The following is a 22,033-nucleotide window of genomic DNA, read 5'->3' on the forward strand; positions in this document are numbered from 1 at the left end:
GCAGAGACTCTAGCTGAGACTGGAATAAGATGACACACATACACACATTCACACACACAATTTAGATTGTGTGGCAAGTGGAAGCATACTAGGGAACTGTCAGAGGTTTTAACACTGTATTTTTCTGTTCAGTAGTCTGAACAGTTTGACCAATGAGACATTAAGAAAGCTCTACTGTTTCATGTGTTGTTTAAAAAATACACAGGATTAATATAATATAAGGTGCCGAACAATGTTACAATTTCCACCTTTCTGTCAGAGCAGTTCAAACTGATTTTACCACCCTTTCATAAAGATTAAGCACTTCATGGGTAATGGCATATTTTAATGAATGATGGCAGCCTGGACACAAGAGCTCACCTCAGAGGATTCCATTTCATCACACATTCACAGGATGAATTGTTTTACTTATGAATATTAATGTCCCTCTAATTTGAGGCTGTTGTTAATGCTTGTCGCTAGGAGCTCGGCAAATCAGGTCCCATTCCTGTTAAAACCATGTATTAGACACCCCCCTGACACTAAGCCCTCGCCTTTGATTCTTAATTGCAGAAGTGCAAGCATTTGCAGTAGATGGGGCGCAAAGCTTTAATTAACTCTAATATCACACATTCAGTCTCGACTGTCAGCCACATCAGGCATTGCATTTTGTACCAATACCATCCCCAACTCTGCTCAGCTCCAAAGATTGTGTTCAAGTTCATGATCACAATTTCATGCATCTCAAAATGAGGGATGTGGAGTTTATAAATCGTAGCAATACATTGACGGCAGTGAATTATCAACATGTCATCCTCAAAAATCCTTATTAAAAGCATGCACCGATGCAGCTCTTTGATTTCTGCACATCTTTAATACTAGAGAAACGCAGCATTGTTGGTTTCTCACTGAAAGCAGTGTCTGATGTTGAATCAACAGTCATTGGTGGAGCTTTTAACATGGGAAGTGGAGTGATAGAAAGTTCAGGGGTGTAAATAAATAGTCAAATGTGTGCCAAGGGAAGCTGTTATTAAGTAAATAACTCATACACACTAATCTTCAAAGGATTTATTGAACAGATTTCAAGTTTTAAAATACTATAAATAGAGATTAAGTACATACCATTCAATAAAACCTTAAATATAACTGTACTGCTCACTCCCTATAAACACTCGGATGCCATTTTCACACTCCAGTGACTCCTCATGTCCCTTACACATTTTAATAGTGCAGGTACTGAGAATTTCAGATGCAGATATTAGTAAAGAGTAATGTTTAATTAAACCCAGTTTGAAGATAAAAAGCTCAATACAACCTATAGTTTATAAGCCTTCCCCGGCCATAAGCTACTGCTCTGCCTAATCCTCTTCACATAACATTATTGCATCAGCACAGCTGAACATTTTTCAAGCATTTATAAAATTAGCAAAGAAATTAACTGTCCGTACTGTGGCAAATTGGATTTCCAAGTTCCTGTTGGTGATACAGCATACCCAGGCTGCCACCTACAGTACAGCGTGGGAGAGGAACGGCAGTCTGCAGAGAGGCGGTTCAACATGTGTGGCTCTTCGTTTTACACTCCACAGCCATTTTAACTTCATTGTCAAGGTTTTTTTTCGCCTGCTAATATCCTTACAGGAAATTTGTTAAAATCCATTATTAAATAAATGCTGAAATAATTTCATTTGGATTAAGACTGTTGAAGGATTACACGTTTATTCTGCTCCTTCCTCTTTACATGAAAAACAGCCAGTGTTTCCTCTGGAATTTGTAAGTTGTCATAGTTTTAGTTTTTAACTCTGAATTAAACTTTGAGTTGTCTTGACCTCATGAGTCTGAATTAGCTAAAATTGATTTGCCAAATAAATATAGAAACATTTAATTCATATCCACCCCATCCCAACAAACAAAACATATCCATGTGAACATTTTTTCATGTGTTTACCAGATTAAACAGCTGTCCTAAAACAAAATAAAAGCAACTTTGTGAAAACCAAAACACCCAGCATGAATAAGATGAAATCACAAGTAATTCAGGAACAGTGAAGTGAAAGTAAATACTGAACAAATAATAAGATTTTAACAGAACTTTGGAAATACTTTAAACAAATGACAACATTACATTATTTATCATCATATAACTACTTCTCTTCAGTATTAAAATATAAAAACATTATTCTTTTAAAGCAATAATTCAATAACCCAGATGTGATAAAAAGTTTCCTTGAATATCATTCCACTTGTCTTTTACTTCTTCGTCTGAACAGTTTGGAGACCGAGGATTTCCTCTTACTTTTGCCTCTTTTTACTCCTATTTATAAACAAATACTGAGTATTAGAATGGTGCATTTAAATCTGAAAATTATATCTGAACAAATTAATATTTCATACAATACTTACCAAGATTTTTCATCATTTCATTCAACTGCTGATCCTCCTCCACTTCCCTGAAAATAATCAAACATACAACTCTAGTTACCGACTTGGCACAGAACCAGTGTGATTGCATTTATTATCACTCATGTATTGAAATATTAATAATAAAAGATGCTTTGAGTTACCTTAGCCTGTCTTCATCAAGAACCTGTACAATCGCATTTCTGCCATCCACAATCTCCATCAGTCTTCGCATTAACTTCTTCTCTTGCTGTTGCTCCTCTCTGGACTTTAAATGATCTGTGAAAGCAAATCGAGAGTTTTCAGCGTTTGTAAATGAAAGCAGCAGAAGTGAAGTCGAGAGAGGTGTCTCTTACCTGGCTTCTCCAGCAGCCTGCGGAGTTCCCCCTCCACACCTGGCTGCTGCTGCTCTAGCTCCTGAGTCCTGGCGCTGACACACGCAGCCATTAATAACATCAAAAAAAAGAAAAAAAAAAAGAAAAAAGAGGCTTAGCTGTTTTATAATGCACATGACATTTCAGGTTGAACTGAAAAAATTCTAAGAGAAATATTTTTGGTTTGGCAAAAGTAAGTCTGCAGATATAATGAGAGTGATGATGGGCTTCATCTGCACTGAGAAAATCCACTGTAAGATATTCAAAGTTAAGGAGTTTTTAGTTTAATATGAAAAAAAATAACTTTGTAGTTCAATGAAAAACTTTTTTGGGGGAACAGAAACAACCATATTTAAGAGCAAATAAAACTCAGGTACAATAAAAGATGAAACTCACATGTAAACAAGCTCTGACTCCTTTCTAACATACATCTGCTTTTTTTGGATGAGATTGAACCAGTCAACCATCAGAGGGTCCATCATTACGTCTCCATCGCCCTCTGAAAGACACATTTCCTAAAAACGTTAATATCACACACTTCCTGATTAATAATATCCAGCTCTATTTGTTTTCACCAGATCAAATCTTTATTTTCATGCACTATATGATCAAAAAGTAATACAATTAAACGTGATAACAAATGGCTTTTCGGTTAATTTGGCTGGTGTGCAGCAGCAGGCTGCAGGTTTGCTGTGATGCGGTCTGATTCACCTCCTGGGACCGTGTCAGCACGTCTCTTCAGGGACAGTCATAAGCAGCCAATAATACTCTGCTCTGCACCTTAGTGAATATAATCTGAAATCTGATATTTCTAACTCGGTGTAAACATTACTGCGCTACAGAACAAGGATAAGTCAAACAACTGGTGATAAAACTGGCTCTCTTAACTGTGCTATTTCGTCATACCTGCTGTTATTCATACTTGAGCATTTCTTTATCACACTTAGAGTTTTGGTGAATATTTGATTTACACTTGGCTCAATTCCTTTTCTAAACTAATACATACATAAAAAAATGATTTGTGAATAAAGATGAAAAACTGTATTGATAATTGATTAATAGTCAAGTCAGTACGCAAGAAGAAATTCACACATAGCCTTTGGTTCAAGCACTCAACTATGAGGATTTGATGCTTCTCTTTTTTGTTTGCTCGATGTTAAACTTGAATCATCATCTTCGAAAATATAATACAACAAAGGATATGTAGAAATGCAGATTATTTATAGATAAACTAATCATAACAGTGCATAGACAAGCACAAGTATTGCCATGTTTACCATAATTACATATCTTTGCGCTAAACATAGTCTTGATATGAAAGTTATGATGTGCAGGAGTTCAACTTAGAGTGATGAAGTTAGCATTTGCCTTCATCACTTATTTAAGTGTGACTAGAAATCATGTTTAAATTTGTTTTGGGCTTTAAAATGAAAGTGAAGCTTTGACAAAGACAGTTTTCAACATTTAATTTAAAATGTTAAGGCCGTTTAAAGTAGTATATGTTAATCAGATGCATTTGGTCCACTACACCCCACATATCACATGCACTGCAACAAAACTTGCAGTTTCTGCCTCATGAAGTCATAATTCATTACATATTTTGTTTGATCATTAGATTTTTAAAGGAAATATATCCCCATTTAAAAATATACATGACTAAATAATTGTTGTACCAAAGCATCACCAGAATAAACATGATTTAATTCTCCTTAAACTTCAGTGACAGGGTTTAGTTTTCACGATGGCGAGAATTTGATTGTCTCTGAGGTGGTGCACAATTAATGTCAAATTCTGTCCATGCAACTGCATGTTAAGGCTTCCTGGGTGGCACTTTGTAAAAAAAACAAGTATGAAATTGACCAGAATATATATCACTACACCCGAGTCATGTTGACCTTGAGCGAAGCAATCATGCCCCCTACTCCCACTGCCTCAAAAGAGAAGCGGGATCCCTGTGGGCCGTCTGTGCCTCTCACCTCATTTGGCTGCAGAAACAGTAATAGAAATGGCCAGTGTGTCCCCTAAACACACACCCACACACCTCAACTTCCAGCTGACAGTGACTGCGTGTGCGTGTGCGTGCGTGTGTGTGTGTGTGTGTGTGTGTGTGTGTGTGTGTGTGTGTGTGTGTGTGTGTGTGTGTGTGTGTGTGTGTGTGTGTGTGTGTGTGTGTGCCTGTGAGGACCCTGCACAAGAGATACTCTCCCTCAAGCAGCAGTGGGATTCAGCAGTGTGCACAATAAAATATGAAAGTTGTGTTGAGGCTATTAGAGCCAAATTGACTGTTGCATTGATGTCCTCTGAATAAGTTGTTTGAGGGGATGTTTTATTTTCAAAAGCTGCACAGTTTGTTTCCTACATATCAACATTCAATTTCATTTGAGGGTTAAAAGTACCTTCCTCACAGCTGCGGAGTTTCTTTTCCAGCTCCACTCCCTCCTTCTCCAACTGAGCCAAGTTCATCTCAATATCGTTCAGCTCTCTCTCAATCTGCTGCGCTGGAATATGATAAGACTTCACCTGATATAAAACAAAAGAACTTAAGAGTCACAGTCAAATATAGATAACTTTAATTTGAAAATTCCGACTTTGGCCGCTTAAACGCAGAGAAGGTCGTCCATTTTTTTTTTTTGTGCCAAGAATGTAATGAAAGCATATTTGTAGAGCTGTTAATTAATCTCTTAAGAGACTTAATGGAGGGAACTTACAGAGGGTGACCTCATTTCAGTCCTGGAGGCGTTGGTGGGTGACAAATACTTTCCCTTTTTAGCGCCTAAGAGGTAGATAAAATGGGATTAGATAGTCCTTTCATGGCAGCTTTTCAGAAAAGCATTGTCACAAACGACTTCACCTGATTTATTTTCAGTGGAAATTTGACTGCTCATATGAAAATCAACAAGATGGCTGAGGATGTGAATGTGTGGCTTTGATGGTGATATTTCAAACCCACGTGATGGATTTCCGTGATCGACTGGAGCGGTCGTCGAAGAGCTGATGGATTCCTCAGCTGGCAGTCTGGGTGGGGATTTCACAGGCGAGTGATTCTCATGTTTCAGACCTGAAACAAGGACAGGCAGGTTGGTGCCAGAAGTTCAATCTGCTAATGACTTTCTCTGTTTTAGCAGAAAATATTGACATGAAATCAACAACCAGGGCGGAATGTCAGTTGAGGAAACTGAGCGTGAATGATGATTCGTGAATTTTCAGCCATGCTAGCAGGGTTGTAGGAAAGCAATACAGGTCTGTCTGACAGTCAGTCTAACACTTTGGTTCACACTGAAGTGTCCTGAGGTTTTGGATGGAAATAAAACATCAAACTTTGTTCAAATATGGGGCGGTGGTGGCCTAGCAGTCAAAGCACCCATACAGAGGCTACAGTCCTTGTTGCAGGGGACGCCGGTTCGATTCCCGGCCGTGACCATTTCCTGAGTGTCTTCCCCCGCTCTCTCCCCACATTTCCTGTCTCTCTTCAGCTGTCCTGTCACATAAAGGCAAAAAACCCCCCCAAAAAACAGAAATCCCGTGATTTTTCAGATAGGAATGAACAGTTTGTGTCCATTTTGGCGCCCCATGTGGACAGAGTGATACTTCTTGGCTCTTTGCTGACACAACGTGTACATATGTAGGCAGTGTTTTCTGACAAAAAAACACATCCTGCTTTCTTCAACGGGACAAAGTTCAACTCATTAGAAATATTTTCTGTGAAAAATTTAAAACAAAAAAGGCTGTTATTTTTTTTAGCTAGCTGACAGTTGTGTGATCTGACACGTAGCCCCTAAAAACTAGAAATTGACAACCTTTTTCTAATTGCCTTGTTTGCTTTTTTAGGTCATAAAGAAGCACCACTGTCAATTTAAGACTGTTTCATGACTAGTTAAGAACTCCTGTAAGTGTCACCATGTGGTTAGGATCATGGATTGGTTTGTAATTCGACAGTTTTTAATGTTTAGTTTGATCTGATACCAAAATATAAACATTTTTCAGTGACTGCTTGACTTCCCTTTAACCCAACATCTTGTAATCATTCAAAATGTCATCTGTCTAACATGAGTTGATATTAAGTTTAGTTATTTCCTTGTGTTTCATGCCTAGTTTCCTCCTTATCTGTTTCCTATTAGTTATCCTTTCTCTTCCTTGTGTTATTAGTGATCCATGTCTTGTGTTGTATTCCTTTGTGTTTTTTCTTGTGTTTTAACCTAGTCTGTTCTATTTCCTGTTTTATTTTGTAGTTCTTGATCCCTGTGTTTCCTGTGAAGTTTTACTTCCTGCCCTTGTGTGTTTCCCTCCTTTTTGATGAACCTGATTAGTTTCACCTGTGTCCTGTGTCCACACCTGTGTTGATTACTGTGTGTATTTAGTTTCTCTGTTTCCCTTGTCCTGTGTTGGATCATTGTACGTCTTTCAGATCACTGTGTGTTGCTTCTCCCAGTGTTTACTTGTGTTTTCTTTTGGATTTAGTTTTTGGAGGTTTTAACAAGTTTTGTTTGTACCTTTTGTTCTTCAGTTATTAAATCTTGATTTTTCTGCACTTTTTACACTTAGTGTTTGGCGCTTACTAGTAAATGTAAGGTGATCATGACACAAAACTTTAGAAGCGCTCTTGGTAATGCTTTTGAAATAAGAGCACCACTGTCTCATTCTTTGGACAATGTGACATTGTTTTGTAGCCCTGAACTAAAAAGAGTTTTGTTTTTTTTAACCTGACGCTCCCCTCATTTTACAAATTTTACTAATCTGTTTTAACTTTCTTCTCATTATTAAGTGGTTTTGCCTCAACTTTGCTTTTATGGGTTTACTCCATCAGCTCTCATAGTGTTGTTTTCAACTGCAGTAGGTAACTGTTTACCCTGAAAATGCTCTAAAATTGATACCAAACCCTACTTGCGTTGGCCAAAAAATATGCACACTCACGCAGTTGTGAACATAATGTATATTGGAGCTAAACAAACTTGTTTCCCTTCCATGTTGCTGAAATAAAAAAGTTAAATATTGAAAAAATGTAGAGCCAAAGTTGGACTTAAAGTTGCGTATTTTCTTTGTAACACATCTCAGATTTTGTATCTCTGTTATACATTTCGAAATCTAAAGATTACATTTTTGAATTTCCATCTTCAAGCTTGAAAAACTTCCCTCTCACAAGCTTTATATAAACTAACTCTACTGGTAGACAAATGTCTGTACAGAAGCGACTCACCTCGGTTTCCAGATCCATGCTGAGGTTTCTGAGGTGATACTTCTCTAAACTGTGAAGGATCAAACAGAGCAATGCTAACTGCTGGTTGTGCAGGTGTTGGAGCCGAGGGAGGCCTTGTTGTACTGATGGAGACATTAGAGGAAGCCTGGAACATGAACATCGGCTCATGTTGCTTGGTACACACTTCTGTTTGAGAATCTCTGTCAGAAAAACACAATCGAGGAAACCTTTAGGAGTTTCACAACAGAGTTGTAAAAGTGCAAACAGTATCTGGATGGAATGAGAAGAAGAGAACAAAACAAAGGTGAAGGAAACAATAAATCATCACTAGCAGGGGTGAGAAAAAAGTGTAAGGATAGTGAGAGTGACATTTCCAGTTCTACCTAAATGAGATATAGTGATTATTCTGAGGATGGAGGACACTTACTTTAGCGCTAGTTGGATGTTCAAAGGTTTAGGCTTTGGTTGCCTCTCCTGGATTGGATCTGATAGATGAAGATAAAAGCACGATGGCTTCAGAAAGTTGCAAAGACTTCTGTCACATGATGTCGAAAGCATTTTTAATTCCGAAACCAGGAACATATTTTCTTTGTAACCTTTATTTGACATCTGCTTTAGCGGTGAAGTGTTCCTCTGACTTCTCTCTGTGTCAAACTCACTTCTACTGCTGAAATTGGGAGCAGCGACTGGTTCAGATGTCTAGTCTGTCACATGGTGGAAGTATTCAGAGTTCAATATTTCATTATGCAACATAATTACTTTGCCTGATAGGGACTTTAATCAAAGATGATAATTTTAGGGCTGGTTCATTAAAAACCAAAAGTAATTGTGTTTCTGTCGAACTGTCAGGATGCTGCTCCCCTGCTCGCACATCAATCCAGGGAGAATGACAGCTCAACTATGACAGTTCATTACAAGTGTGACACAAAAATTAAAATGTCAGTATCACACATGGAGCTAACATCATGCTAAATGCACCGGCTGCATAAATAGGGCAGAAATGACAAAAGGGCTTTGTTTTTCTCTGAATGCGTTCGCAGGCAGACAGAGGGAATTGGCGAGGCGGTGGTTGAATGTTGGCAAGATGTCAAATAATGGATCAAGAACAACTGAAATAAATTTAGAGGCGCTTGCCTGCAGCTGTTGTGTGTACAGTTGTTGGCCTTGTGCTGTCTTTGTTGACGGCCTTCAGACGTGGAAATTCCTTATTGTTTGTCTGGCTGGTGGAGGGCTGTCCTGCCTGGTTTCCTGCTGGGTCTTGGCTGCAGTTATCGTTTCTCAAACTGGAGCTGTCAGCAATAGTTGGCTCATGTCCAAACCTGCAGAGAGAGAGAGAGCCCTCACTATCAAAAGTCAACACAAAACGATACAGAAAACAGGAATGACTTCAAGTGTCTTAATTTTCATAACAAGAATCTGCTCCAAGCGACACTCACCGTCTCTCTGCTGGTCGGATGCTGAACAAGCGTTTGTTGTTGTTGTTGCAGTTTGCTTGTCCCAATTTCATCCCAATGTTCGTCCTGGCTGTGTTCTTCTCCTCATCAGAACTCAGAGGGACTTTTGGCCTTCCTAAAACACTTGAGTGCTCTGTGGGCTTCCTGTTACTTGGTGCTGGCGGCGCTGCAGACTGGAAGAACCTTTGCCTGGCCGACTGAGTCTTCTGGGCCGAGGCTGTCCAAGACGGGGAAGGTGGGGAAGGAGTGACCGGCTTCACTGTGACATTAAGCGGGGCTGACAGCACAGAGGAAGAGGGGCGTGATGCAGGCTGGGTCTGGCTGGCACTATTTAATCGCCCAGCTGAACTATTTTTGATCCCGGAATCGGAGGAGGAAGCTTTGCAACTGTTCTGGTGGGTGTTACAGATGAAAGTGTCTGGATTCTTCCCAGGTTTGTAGGATCCTGCATGAAGCACACTCGAGCATTCACTGCACCTGATAGAAGTATGTGAGAGAGAAGATATAAAAGCAATACACACGAGTCATGACAGAAAGGTTTGAAATAATATAGAAACAGTTCTTACTTGAAACAGCTTCTGTGGTAGAGCTTGCCTTCCACAAAGTGCCTCTGAACCAGATGAACGTGACTCTTGCATGCAGCACATTTGCTGCTGAGAGTGCCATTTTTGTTGCTATTTTCTGCAAGAACCGGCTTCTGAAAAAGAAAATTACAACTGTATCCAAAAAGCTACCATATTAACATTTACTTCCCCCACCCAAAAATAACAAAATACCTCTTCTATATCTAATGAAAGGAAAATGAGTTAAAAACTATCAATAAATGCACTGAAAATATTGCAAAAGTGGGACAACTGACCTGAGCATTTGTTCGTGCCAACTTGGGAGATGTCTGAGCATTAAGAGAGGAAGGTGAGCGATTCTCGGTGGCTGATTTAGACACAAAGGTTTTGGCAACAACCGGGAGATTCTTCTTTCTTTCTGATGGCTCCTCCTTGGAGCCCTCTGCTGGCCTCTTTACACCTCCCACTGAGAAGAAGCAGAGCACTGTTAGTTTCAACATCACTGTGGTGAGGGAGAAAAAGAAAAGTCCTTCATCTAAAGCTTGAGTAAATAAACATATAGAAAAACAAGCTAAGACTTAAAAAGATCCTGGTTATTGGAGAGATGAAGAACACTCAGTTTAAGCTATTCAGTGTATGGATTTATGAACTAGTGTTCTTACTGGGAGGCCGTCTATGAAAGTAGTTGTAGTACTGGGAGACGTAGGTGAGAATGCTCAGCCGGTCTGGGATCCTTAAAGCAACCATGTCCTCCGCGTCTAACAAAGCTGGGATCCCCAACATTTCCTCGGCCACCTGAAAAGCCTGGACCGACAAAACATAAACAACAAACGCCATCAGGACACACATTTTAACCGTACAAAAAAAAACAGCTTTCGCTGGGTGCAATGTCTGCTCCGATTACAGCAAATGTCAGTGTGTAAAAATGTCAGACAATACAGTCTCCTCTAAATAGACCAGCAGCGGGCCAGAGAGGTCATAAAGGGCTTCATAATGAATAGAGCTCTTCCTGCGAGCGAGTAAGGATAAGAAAAAGGACGGAGGGAGAAAGATAGCAGGGCATTGTTTAGCATCAGCCTGGACATGCTCATTAACTTTAAAGCAAAGCCGAACTGAATACCAAGTCTGTCTGTAAAAGAAAAGCAGTCAGAGCTGTACAATGGTTTTACTACAAAGACACACAGACGATTTCTTATTAAACAACTTGGATACAACCGCCTGGAAGACACATGACACTATTCATGAAAAATAGAAGGGTGTGAATTACAGCACTGGTCATGTTCTCGTGTTTGCTTCGCTGAGTATCTTTAAAAGTTGTCCAAAACTAAAACCAGTTTAAACACACTACTCTTTGGCTACAGCACAGCTTTAGACTTCTTCTTCTTGCGGTTTAAATTTGATTAAAAAATAACACATCAGCCATGGCATCAAGTGAGCTGTCATCATGAGGATCCAGTGGCAGATGACAGCAGGCCTCATTCAAAATGAATGTCCTGGAGAGCTTCTTCCCTGAGCTCAGGTTTGTTGCTGACACGGCTGGTATCATCCGAGACAACAAGGAAGTCAAACACAGAGCACACAGTGTAGCACTCTCAGAGGAAGCTGCTCAAATGGAAGAAGTCTGAATAATGGAGAGGTCCTGGCTGTGCGGCTCAGGTCATGTAGGGGTTAACAAAATAAATGAGGTCAAGTGGACAGAGGCAGAGGGACAATCTGAGTTTTGAAGTTTTAAAAGGAAACCAGAATTGGAAGCGGCTTCTGCTGTGCTGTTAAAATGTTGAAACTAGCTGAATATTACAACATCCTTCTGCATTAATGCTAAGGCAAGAACAAACACAGATTGATGCCGGATGTGTCCCTGTGACTCCGGGGTTAATAAAGAGGGTGTCGGATTATGTTGCTGGAGTGCAGTTATGACAAAAGTTCAACAGCTTGACTTCTTACCAGTCTGTTGTTCTCAAACACATCCTCCTTTTTGAGTGAGTCATAGTCTCTGAGAAAAAAAAACAGGAATACAATGAATAGAGAGGTTAGATATGGAGGGGAAAACCTCATCTAACTGCATCAACACTGATGGGTTCAAGTCTTTGAAACAAGTTTTATTTATTAAAACAGCTCTCTTTATTTAAAGTTAACTCAGGAACAAGGATAATAAAGGCAGAATTAAAACCCAGAAAAATCACCCAAAGATCAAAAAGTTAATTGTGGGGGAAACTATCAGAAAGGTCACTACTGAGTACCAAAGTTGCAAACAGCCATCCAGAATACAGTTGTTCATGTCAAAATAAAAAGAGGATATGTCCCTGTTCTAAAGACAAAGTTAAGCGACTTCAGAAAAAATAAAACAAACATTTTAGCATTGTTTTTCAAAGTGAATTACTTACATGAGATCCGGTCTGTACTTGTGTATGAGCGCACAGAAAGCTAGTCCGTTCCTAAAAGAAGTAGTCATGTTGGTGATGGCCACATCTCTGTAGCCCTCACAGTGGATTTTACACCACTGCTCCAGAGCCTTGATGGCAGCCATGCTCCCACTCAGCGTTCACCCAGTGCAGACAGACAGCGTGTGCAACAGGCAGAGATGTTTCAGTGCGGAGGAGCCGGAGGAAAGGGAGATGAAAACAAATGTCTGTGTTCGCGATTTGACCGTGAACTGTGGCGCTGCAGCTGCGTCCTGTTTCCTTCTTTACCTGAGCGCGCGCCCTGAGACTCCGCGATGTGCTGCTGGTGTGTGTGTGTGTGTGTGTGTGTTGTGTGTGTGTATCTGTGCGCATAGCACTCAATGCCGGAGCCACACAGTTTTGACCTGGGTGGCCAAACTGGGGCACTGACTGTTAAGGGGTGGCCAGGTGTGGAAACATTAGGGGCTTACCCCAACCCTAGGAGGGTTACTTCCACTAATCACATTTACTTTAACTTCTTTTTATAAAATAATTTTAAAAATGTTTAAAAAAATATATATTTCTAACATTAACATTAATAATGTAACTCGACAGAGTGTCAACATTGAATCTGCTGAACCGAACTCTTTAAGGACTCAAAAATGAAGATGATTGTCCAAAGTCAAAGCATCAACAAAAATAATATTCAAATCCACAGAAACTACTGTCTCTGCAGCTTGCTGAAACACAATAGCTGATTTGAATATAAGTAATGCCTCTGACTTGGCAAATAGCCAATCATCTTTAAGAATTTCAGGGTGGCCAATCAGTTTTCAGAGGTGGACATGGCCACCCCTGGCCACCCTCTGGCTCCGCCACTGATAGCACTACGCTGCATTTGACACCGACTGATGATTTGTCATTCTCAACAGTTAAAGAAAGCACATCCAGGTAATAGGTGTTTTCCCAATGTTCATAGTTTCATTTAAGTCCATAAAGAACAAACTCCTAATTAAAGGCACTATGAGGAGTTTTTAACTGGCTGAGAAATAGACTGCAAATGATACTGATGCCTCGTTATGACCCTCAAAAGCAAACAAGACCATCTACAACAACACTGATACCTTCTCTTTTGTCATTTTAATGTCTAAAACTGCTCTGTGGGTGTAGGTGTCAGAACAGATGATATACATCTCGCTTTAGAAACACCCTTTTTTGACTGTTTTCATTGCAAATAATCACATTGTAAGATAAATCTAAATGTTAAAAGACAACAGGATGAGGTTATTGTCTGAAGACACTATTTTGCATGTACAGAACAAGAGATAAGAGGTATCACTTTGTCCACAAGGTGACGCCAGAATCGATACAAGCTAAAAGTTCCTCACAGCAGCTTTAAATAAGTGCAGGATTCTGACAGAGATCTCAAGCAGCATATTGAAGACATACAGAAAAACGTATTGGATTAAAAATAATCCCAAATAATAATAAGAAAAATGTTTTTTGTAAAAACAAAATAGTTTCACCCAGCATGCCCAAGCCAGCAGCCAGCGGGGGCGTATCCAGAGGGATGGCTTGGGGTGGTATGTGCCCCCCTTGAAATTGTGGCCACACCAAAATCCTAATCAAGCGGCAACCTCCGGTCTAAAAATATGAGTCCAATGCGGAAGTACTTAAAACTGCAGTTCATCGAGGATCGGCTTTAGGCTGGCTCCAGAAGTACCAGAAACCACATAGGCTACACACCAATTCAAAAAGATGATCTTTACAGCAGAAATAAACATGTTTACAGCCTGGTACAAAAGACGAGTGTAGTCTGGATAGCACATTTCTCGATCGGCACACACTGTACGAGGGTGATTTTGTTTCCTAACGTGGCAATTTTGAAGATATTGAGATTACGAGTCTTCCAATGAGAGGCACAGCTGACTCGATTGTCAGGCGGGAACACTGTAGCTGTTGACTAGGAGGCTCAAAGCCCGCCTCTTTACGTCACAAGCGCTTGACTGCAGCAATATGGCCGTCACCGCCGCCTGGTCTCAAAACAGCGTTTCAGTACCAAAATGTTGCCAATAGGGGTATTTTGGACAGTTAGACATAGTGTAAAAGTTTGTTCACAATTTCACATTTCAACTGTGGACAAACCATCATGAATAAAGCTCACAAGATTTGTTGTTGTAGGGCTACTTTTCAAAATAGGAAAATAATGCACAGGAGTATTAGACTCTTAAATGATAGAAGTCAAAGTTGAAACGATTACTGGAGAAAAAATAAAGGGTTAATAAAGGCCACTTATATATGTTTGTGCACATGCTTCATGCCATGTCTGGACACGCCCCTGTTGGCCAGCTCCATAAATGAGTAAAAAATATTGTGCTTATGATGAAATACTGACAATAAGTGTCAATAGGTAGTTTTGCTTTTGAATTATTTCCAAATACTGCTGCACTTCATGTATGGATGTGCTTCTCTGCTGTTGGGACAGACAGTGCCATTTATATATCGATGTTATCCTCCAGTCTAGAGCCAAATGCAAATAGTAGTATCCATAACAACAACAACAACAACAACAACAACAACAAAACATGAAATACATTCAAGTCTACATTTTCTGTATCATATAAGTAATCTTCTTTTTTCTTTAGGTGGCTTCTTTGTTTTTCAGTTGCTGAAGTGCTTTTGTATTTCTATTGGAATCTCTTCCAATAAATGCCTCAGTTGTCATTTAGTTTATATGAGAATTTACCATAATATTTTAATTGAATAGCCTGTTACATTTATCTTCTCTTTGCTCTCAGTAAAGGAGGACTACTGTAGGATTCCCAAGTAATTAAACACCAGGCTTGTTATGTGGTCCAGCATATCGAGGTCAGTGTGCAGTATGTGAACCAGGAAGAGGAAGGGAATCTATGACATGCATTTTGTCACCTCACTCAGCTTTGTGTGGGGCCTAATTGGGGACTAATTGAGGGCAACTATTGTCTTATAAAGATTCCTGCCTAATTAGCACGTACTGTCCCACAAAATATTTGGGAAACTTGAAACCTGATATTTAAAAACTTTTAGGCAATAAACCAACTATCAAGAATTAAACACGTAAATGTTGTCTGAGAGATTTGTGATTTTGAGTCGTAATCTAATGACATAGGGAAAAAAACATGTCAATCCTTCAATTTTTAACCATTTTGTGGTCAAAGTTTGACCCAGAGATCTTATCAGAGGTGGTCAAACCAATGAGAAGAGAGCTGAACTTGAGTCCTTGAAATGTGAGCCACCCACTCTGACCTCCTTTACTTTGAGGCATAAATTGTTTATTCACAACATCAGGGTCTCCATATCACTTGCATATCTTTGAGTTTCACTACAGCACAGATAAGGGATCACAATCAAACAGAAACGTAAGACTTGGATGGATTTTCTTTTAATCATTCTGTACGTTGCTGTGTGTCCACTATCTCTTACCTGTCCTGTCTGAGGATGTCTTCATGCCCAGAAGGTGGCAGCGTCACACTGCACAGTTAAAGACACCGGCAAATGCTAAGAAAAGGCATGCAGATTAAAAGTGCAAGCAAGATTTTCATGCAGGCAGATGTGTACACAGAAAGCAAATACAGGGCTTACACTTGAAATATAGATCATGGTTATACTTTAGGACAAACAGTCGTTGTTGTGAGGAAAAAGAGTAGTATAACCATAAATTAATTGTGTTGTTTCATACAATTTTTATTAGGCCTTTTTTAGCCGATGATAAGACAACACTGTTCAAAATATACATTTGCAATTTGAATATTTTATGATTTGAGCCTATTTCCTCTTATGCAGTTGTTTGTTTTTATTGAGTGAGATATATTGTTAAAATCAGAGAGCAGAGATACAAGAGAGTATCATTGCTTCCAGACGTATATATATATATACGTTTTAAGTTTAACATTTAAAATGACAATTTATATTGTTCACTTTTATTTTTGTCAAAAATAATTTACATCTCTTTGTGGTACTTACGTCGCTATCACAGAGAAAAAAAAAGGGGGGGGGGGGGGGGGGGGGGCAACTGCATACTATGCATTTGATCTATATAGTTTAAAAATGTAGAAATGTTTTATCCAAATAGACAAATTCCTCATGATTTCATCCCACAGCTGTTTCCATTGTTTCCCGTGAAGACGTGTGTCTGCAAGCAGACATCCTTTGTAACCTCAGTGGTCAGGGATGAGCTGTCAGTGGTGAAATCATGTAGAAATGATTTCTTTGTGTTCCATTTCAGCCCTGATAGACTGAAAAGATGACGTGACAGCATTTGTGGTTCGTCACTCTGATCTGTAATAGACCCGGAGTGCAGCCAGGACCTTTATAATTGACAAGCTAAATGCCTTTAGGAGGTAAAGAAAATCACATATAGAGTACACAATGACACGCAGAGAATGTGCATATGACTTTGGCTAATTGTAGGGTGCAGAAACATTTTACTGTTACATTTTAATCACCCAGACTTTGAAGAACTTTTTGTGAACTCTGTATGAAAAAGTGCCAGGAGAAACTCACAAAGAGGTTTGTCAGAATTGACTTTATAATAGAAAAAGATGAACTCTTGTTATAATTTTATAAAAATGACAAACATTATTTACAACAAAAAGTAAAACAAGTAATGTGAAAGGTTTGAAAAGTGTGTTTCATGACTGTTTCTTGGCTACAATCATCCAAACAAACAGGAAGCGTGTAAAATGATCAATCATCACAAGTGTCATCAGCGTCCTGTGTATGTGTGTCGCCTCCTGAAGTGTTCACAGTGCTGTGAATCTCTGCCTCGTGCTCTCTGGCTTTGGCCCTCAGCTTGGCGATGCTACAGAAGCGGAGCTCCTCTGAGCTCGGCCCCTCCGGTCTCCGGTCCCACTTCCCTGACCTCTGGTTCACAGGCTGCATACACACACTCAGTGCAGTGTTTGCAGCTTTTGTCCATGGATTGTTTCCTTCCTGTCGTCTCTCCCAGTTCTCTCCGTCAGAATCTTCTGTCTGTTCTTTTAGACTTCTGCTCGGTTTCTCAGACGTTTCATCAATGTCTCTGTTTGCATAAGTTCCTGCAAGCTGGCCCTGGAGTTTTAGCTGTCGCCTCATCTTGGCACGGCGGTTTTGAAACCAAACCTGGATACAAATGAAGGAATACTAAATACAAACAACGACATAAGCCATAAATAGAAATATGATTACAGTTTGGATGACCGTTTTTCAAAAGATAACCATATAAAAGTTATTTCTGCATTATTTGAAATTTTAATGCTGAGGGTTACTTTTTGAAGGATACACATTTCCAGTCTTCTCACCTTAATATATGCCATGAGAAGCATTAAGAAGAATGTGTAGGCATTCTGCACGCCCAAGCTAGCAAGAAAGAGAAGTCTTCTTAATGCAGAACTGTGTAACCCTCCCAAAAATATGCTGAGGCCTCTCCCTGCTTTAAGCTGAATTTTTAAATGTATTTTTGGATGCTGCAAATACAGAAGACTTTGACAATTATCTATAATATCTGAGGCTGTTTTGGGAAAGGAAAAATAAATATTTCAGCTTACATTGTGACATTATAACAAGCTTTTCAGATGGGTAGAATAATGCAGATTTGCAGTATATTGATACAAATGAGCCTAATACATACATCTGTCTTTGGATTTAGAATCTGTTTGTCAACCAAAGCTGGGAGTGATTTGCCTGCACAAGAATCTAAGGTGCCAAACTTGAAATATCAAAATGAGTGGACTGAGTAGTTAACACTGTGTGCCTGTTACCTGCACTCTGGCCTCGATGAGGTCCAGTCTGACAGCCAGGGCCTCCCTCATAAAGATGTCCGGGTAGTGGGTGGTCTCAAAGGCCTTCTCCAGCTCCTCCAGCTGCCAGCTGCTGTAGTTGGCCCGTGCACGACGCTGCTTCACTGGCCTCTGTTCATCTGGAAAGCACAGCGCGAGCACCAATTACACAATCGCCAACGGGTGACAACCAGCTAATGGCTCTAGATTGGATAATTAACGCAGCGATCATTAGGCCCACTTTAACACTGCTTGATAATTGATTGTTAGTTACGAGCTGTTAGCTAATCTTTTGTAAACATTTACACTGGAATCAGATGGTTCTGACTGAGGCCATCCAAGAGACTGTGGTTATACAGTGCCAGTTTGGCTGAACGAGTCCTGTTTTAAGAGTCACTTCATTGTTTTGCAACAGCAGCCGAGGTTTTGCACTCACCTATGCCTTCTGTGAGTGTCCCAATCCCAACTGACTGTGTGGCCAGCAGCAGAGCCTCCTTGCATGGCTCCGGTTGCAGAAAAGTCCTCAAGGATTCATAGCTGATAAAGGGCCCCGGGATGAGGATCTGAGGTTGAGAGCCCAGTCTGGTTGGGAATGCAGGGAAAAAGTGAGCTGCAGGTGAGTGGAAGACTGCAGGCAGGAGAGCAGATACCAGCTGCCTAGGGCCAAACATGTCCATAGAGATTTCATAAGAGTCCAAAATAAAGTATCTGTCCACTGAAGAGGGCCAGGTTGACTCTTAAAAGGATGCTGCTGGATTAGAGGAATGCATCCCAATGTCCAGATTAAAAAAGAGTAGAAAATAAAAAACTATTATTGTTCAGCAGCTGTTTCCTGCTAGTTTTTGGAGCTGAGTGCAGGTGCTGGGTGTTGCCTGAGGAGTAAAGGTAAGATTTGAGTGGTGGAGGTGGTCTCACCTTGGCTTTCTACTCTTCTTCTCCAATTCTCTCCCCCTCCTTTCCCCGGTCACATGACCCCAAACAGACGGCAGGGCTGGCTTTATAGTACACAGGTGAAAAGCCAACCTGTGATTCATCTCTCAGTGGATTATCGGTCTCACTCCATTACTGTTTGTTGTATTTGTCATTACTTTCCCAAATTGTTCCTGCAATCAGTACGTGTGTGGTTGGATATTTCTCTCTCTACCTTCCTGGGACAAGTTGCAACACCTTCATAGCGTCAGGGAGATAGATAGGAGCTCACTGCCTTAAAACTCAACCATGAAGATGTGTGTATCCATTTAGATGTGTTCACCGTAAAGATTCGCACGACTGGTTTAACAGTTGTCAAATGAAATGAGAATAAATTAAAGGAGACATAATGAAAACACAAGTTGTACGGTCCTGTGGGACAAAAAAACAAGCACACACAGGAGGCAGCAGAGCCTGAACAGCAGGTCTCAGGATAAATATACTTTTCCTGACAGCAGCAGAAGAAACCTGTTAGCAAATTTTCTTAATATTGTTTTAAGTTTTTGATGTTGTATTTTCAAGATTACCGAGATAGGCATGTGCAGAAGTTACCAAGTGTGCCAAATGCCATGGAGGAAAAGTTTGAGAATGTGGTTGAGCTGCGATAGTCCACCTTACAAACACAAATCTTGTCCTTACATGAGAGAAGAAATCAGCTGTTAGAAAATTAAAAGGAGTGAAAAACACAATTCCACAGCCAGCTTGAAATGAATTAGCCCAGATTTTGTTACCTCAAAATAATAATCAATAATAATTCTGTTTACATTTTTCGAGACAAATGTATTTATCAACAGAAAACAACTGGAGAACTTGAAATGCATGTGTGGATCTTTTGACCACACCTGATTTCAGCCAACAAAAATAACTGTCAACATGTAGGACTCATAACTGTGATCAAAGCCTGATGTGTTGATCAGTTATTGGTACAGCTTATAAAAAAGTCTTGGCTTAAATCAGTTGGAAAGATGCCAACTATCCCCACTAACATAGCACTCCTGATCTCTGAAGGAAAAACCCTTTTTATTTTTCATTGTCATAATGAGTATCTCTTAAAGCTAGGGTTGGTAGACACGGATAACTAGCATGAATTTGAATGTAACATTTCCTCAGGACTCTGTCTAACCCCTCCCCTTGGAGCTCCTCCAAAACGATACCCCCGCCCACATGCACGAGCGCCACTGATTTGCAACCATTTGATCGTGACTGATTCAAAACCGATCCTCAGCACGTTGTTTGTGTTTTGCACTACATCAACTCATGTCTCACTCAGCAGTGAGAAAACACCAAAACATTATCATAGTGAAAGTTAAAAACACAGACAAGCATGAAATGTAAGCGCAGGAGGCGGGCAGAACGGCAGGACGGGATTTGATTGGTTTCATAAATTGGCTCCTGATGGCAGGGATTGGTTGGTATTTTCCCAGGTTTACTCAACACCAACACAGCTTTTTTCACTCTTTTTAAAGAACACATTATGTATTGATTACTATCAAGACATAACGATCATTTTAACCAGCATAACAAAAAGTGTATCTAAATCTGACTACTAACCCCAGCTTCAATTGCAATATTTTTTTTCTCAAGAACCCCCCCCCCCCCCACCATTAATTTGGGATCTCAAAAGTATGACTATTTTGTTCCCTAAGAAAATGACCAAAATATAATATAATATAATATAATATAATATAATATAATATAATATAATATAATATAATATAATATAATATAATATAATATAATATAATGTTAAGTAATGTAATGTAATGTAATGTAATGTAATATAATATCTAATTTAATCTGTAACACTTAAAATATAGTGGAGCATCTCATACATTTTCATAGCCGAATACTTCAAATCAAATTCTTAAAAATGAAGTACATAGCAGCTTATATTTGAAAAGCGATGGCGTTGACTCACAGCTGCTTTGAAAATATTTCCAGACTCATCCAGGAATGCATGTCCCAACCATTTGTGCATAGAAAACAGGATTACAAACTGGATAAAAATATATTTTCTAGGTGCAGTGGGATTCTTTTTTGAAACACATGCTTTGACAATTTGTGAAGTGACCCCCTTTTCTTACTGGTGTTCATCTCTCACAGATAAAGAAGAGTATCTTGCTTTTTTTTTTATCCCTGCACAAAGAGGCTAAAACTGAGGGAGGTTCAAGTGTCACTATTTCAGCCCAGACCTCAGGTAAATGGAGTCTTAACTGGGTGATTTGTGGAATCTTGTTAACCTATAACAGACTTATCTGGGATAGGTTTTTAAAAATGTGCTTACACACTAACTTGGTAAAGACTGCAGTCTCAGAGGAAGAGCTTTTTTAACTAGTAAAGATTAACTATCAAGTATTTTAACTTTTTATATCCTGTCTTATCTTGTAAATAACTAATGTACCGAGATAATTTGAGGTGAAATATTAGCTTTGTAAAGTATGTCGACGGTAGACATTGTTGTCAAGTACTTACTGGATTTTTCCATCTCAAATCAAAGCATACACATCAACACATTAACATCCAAGACAGGAAGATTATTAACACTTTTTTTCTGTGAGTAAGGCAGCTGTAGCTTAGTGTTGATGGATCCCTGATGAGATGAACGTCAGCACCGTCTGTGTGAATTAAACACAGGTGTGACAATTAATCCGAAGATACATTTCACCTCACAACACGTCCCTCTAACTGCTCATCAGCTCAGACTGTGGTGAAAACATTCAGCCGTCAGTGTCGTCACTGCTGAACTGACGGGCTGAGGCCGCTTTGATCAGCCCAGGACCTCTACAGGAGGAAGCCGTCCAGAGATCAGGTGAGTCACAGGACGCTCGATCCTCCAAAACTGTCTCACCTGTGGCCCTTTCATCCACACCTGTTCAAACACTAAAGAAATGCCTTAGTGGATTTGAGCTGTTTGGATTTCTTTCCAG

General features: G+C 39.7%; 2 protein-coding genes across 2 annotated transcripts; both read right to left on the bottom strand.

The window, feature by feature from the left end:
- Positions 1-1,032: 1,032 nt before the first annotated feature.
- Positions 1,033-12,695, bottom strand: micall2a (mical-like 2a). Its single transcript, XM_034712032.1, has 17 exons — positions 12,346-12,695; positions 11,906-11,954; positions 10,624-10,765; positions 10,258-10,427; positions 9,965-10,095; positions 9,381-9,875; positions 9,079-9,263; positions 8,372-8,429; positions 7,945-8,144; positions 5,701-5,808; positions 5,459-5,523; positions 5,147-5,270; positions 3,147-3,249; positions 2,733-2,806; positions 2,541-2,655; positions 2,380-2,426; positions 1,033-2,290 (listed from the first exon to the last, which is right to left on the bottom strand). Exons 1-17 carry the CDS (start codon positions 12,486-12,488, stop codon positions 2,211-2,213), a joined length of 2,289 nt encoding a protein of 762 aa, XP_034567923.1. The 5' UTR covers positions 12,489-12,695; the 3' UTR covers positions 1,033-2,210.
- A 4,295-nt stretch (positions 12,696-16,990) lies between these two features.
- Positions 16,991-21,660, bottom strand: si:dkey-43p13.5 (visual system homeobox 2). Its single transcript, XM_034711942.1, has 4 exons — positions 21,579-21,660; positions 18,574-18,747; positions 18,120-18,277; positions 16,991-17,481 (listed from the first exon to the last, which is right to left on the bottom strand). Exons 1-4 carry the CDS (start codon positions 21,589-21,591, stop codon positions 17,068-17,070), a joined length of 759 nt encoding a protein of 252 aa, XP_034567833.1. The 5' UTR covers positions 21,592-21,660; the 3' UTR covers positions 16,991-17,067.
- Between the last annotated feature and the right edge of the window lie 373 nt (positions 21,661-22,033).

The sequence above is a fragment of the Notolabrus celidotus genome, chromosome 20 (assembly GCF_009762535.1).
Source record: "Notolabrus celidotus isolate fNotCel1 chromosome 20, fNotCel1.pri, whole genome shotgun sequence".
Taxonomy (NCBI): Eukaryota; Metazoa; Chordata; class Actinopteri; order Labriformes; family Labridae; genus Notolabrus; species Notolabrus celidotus.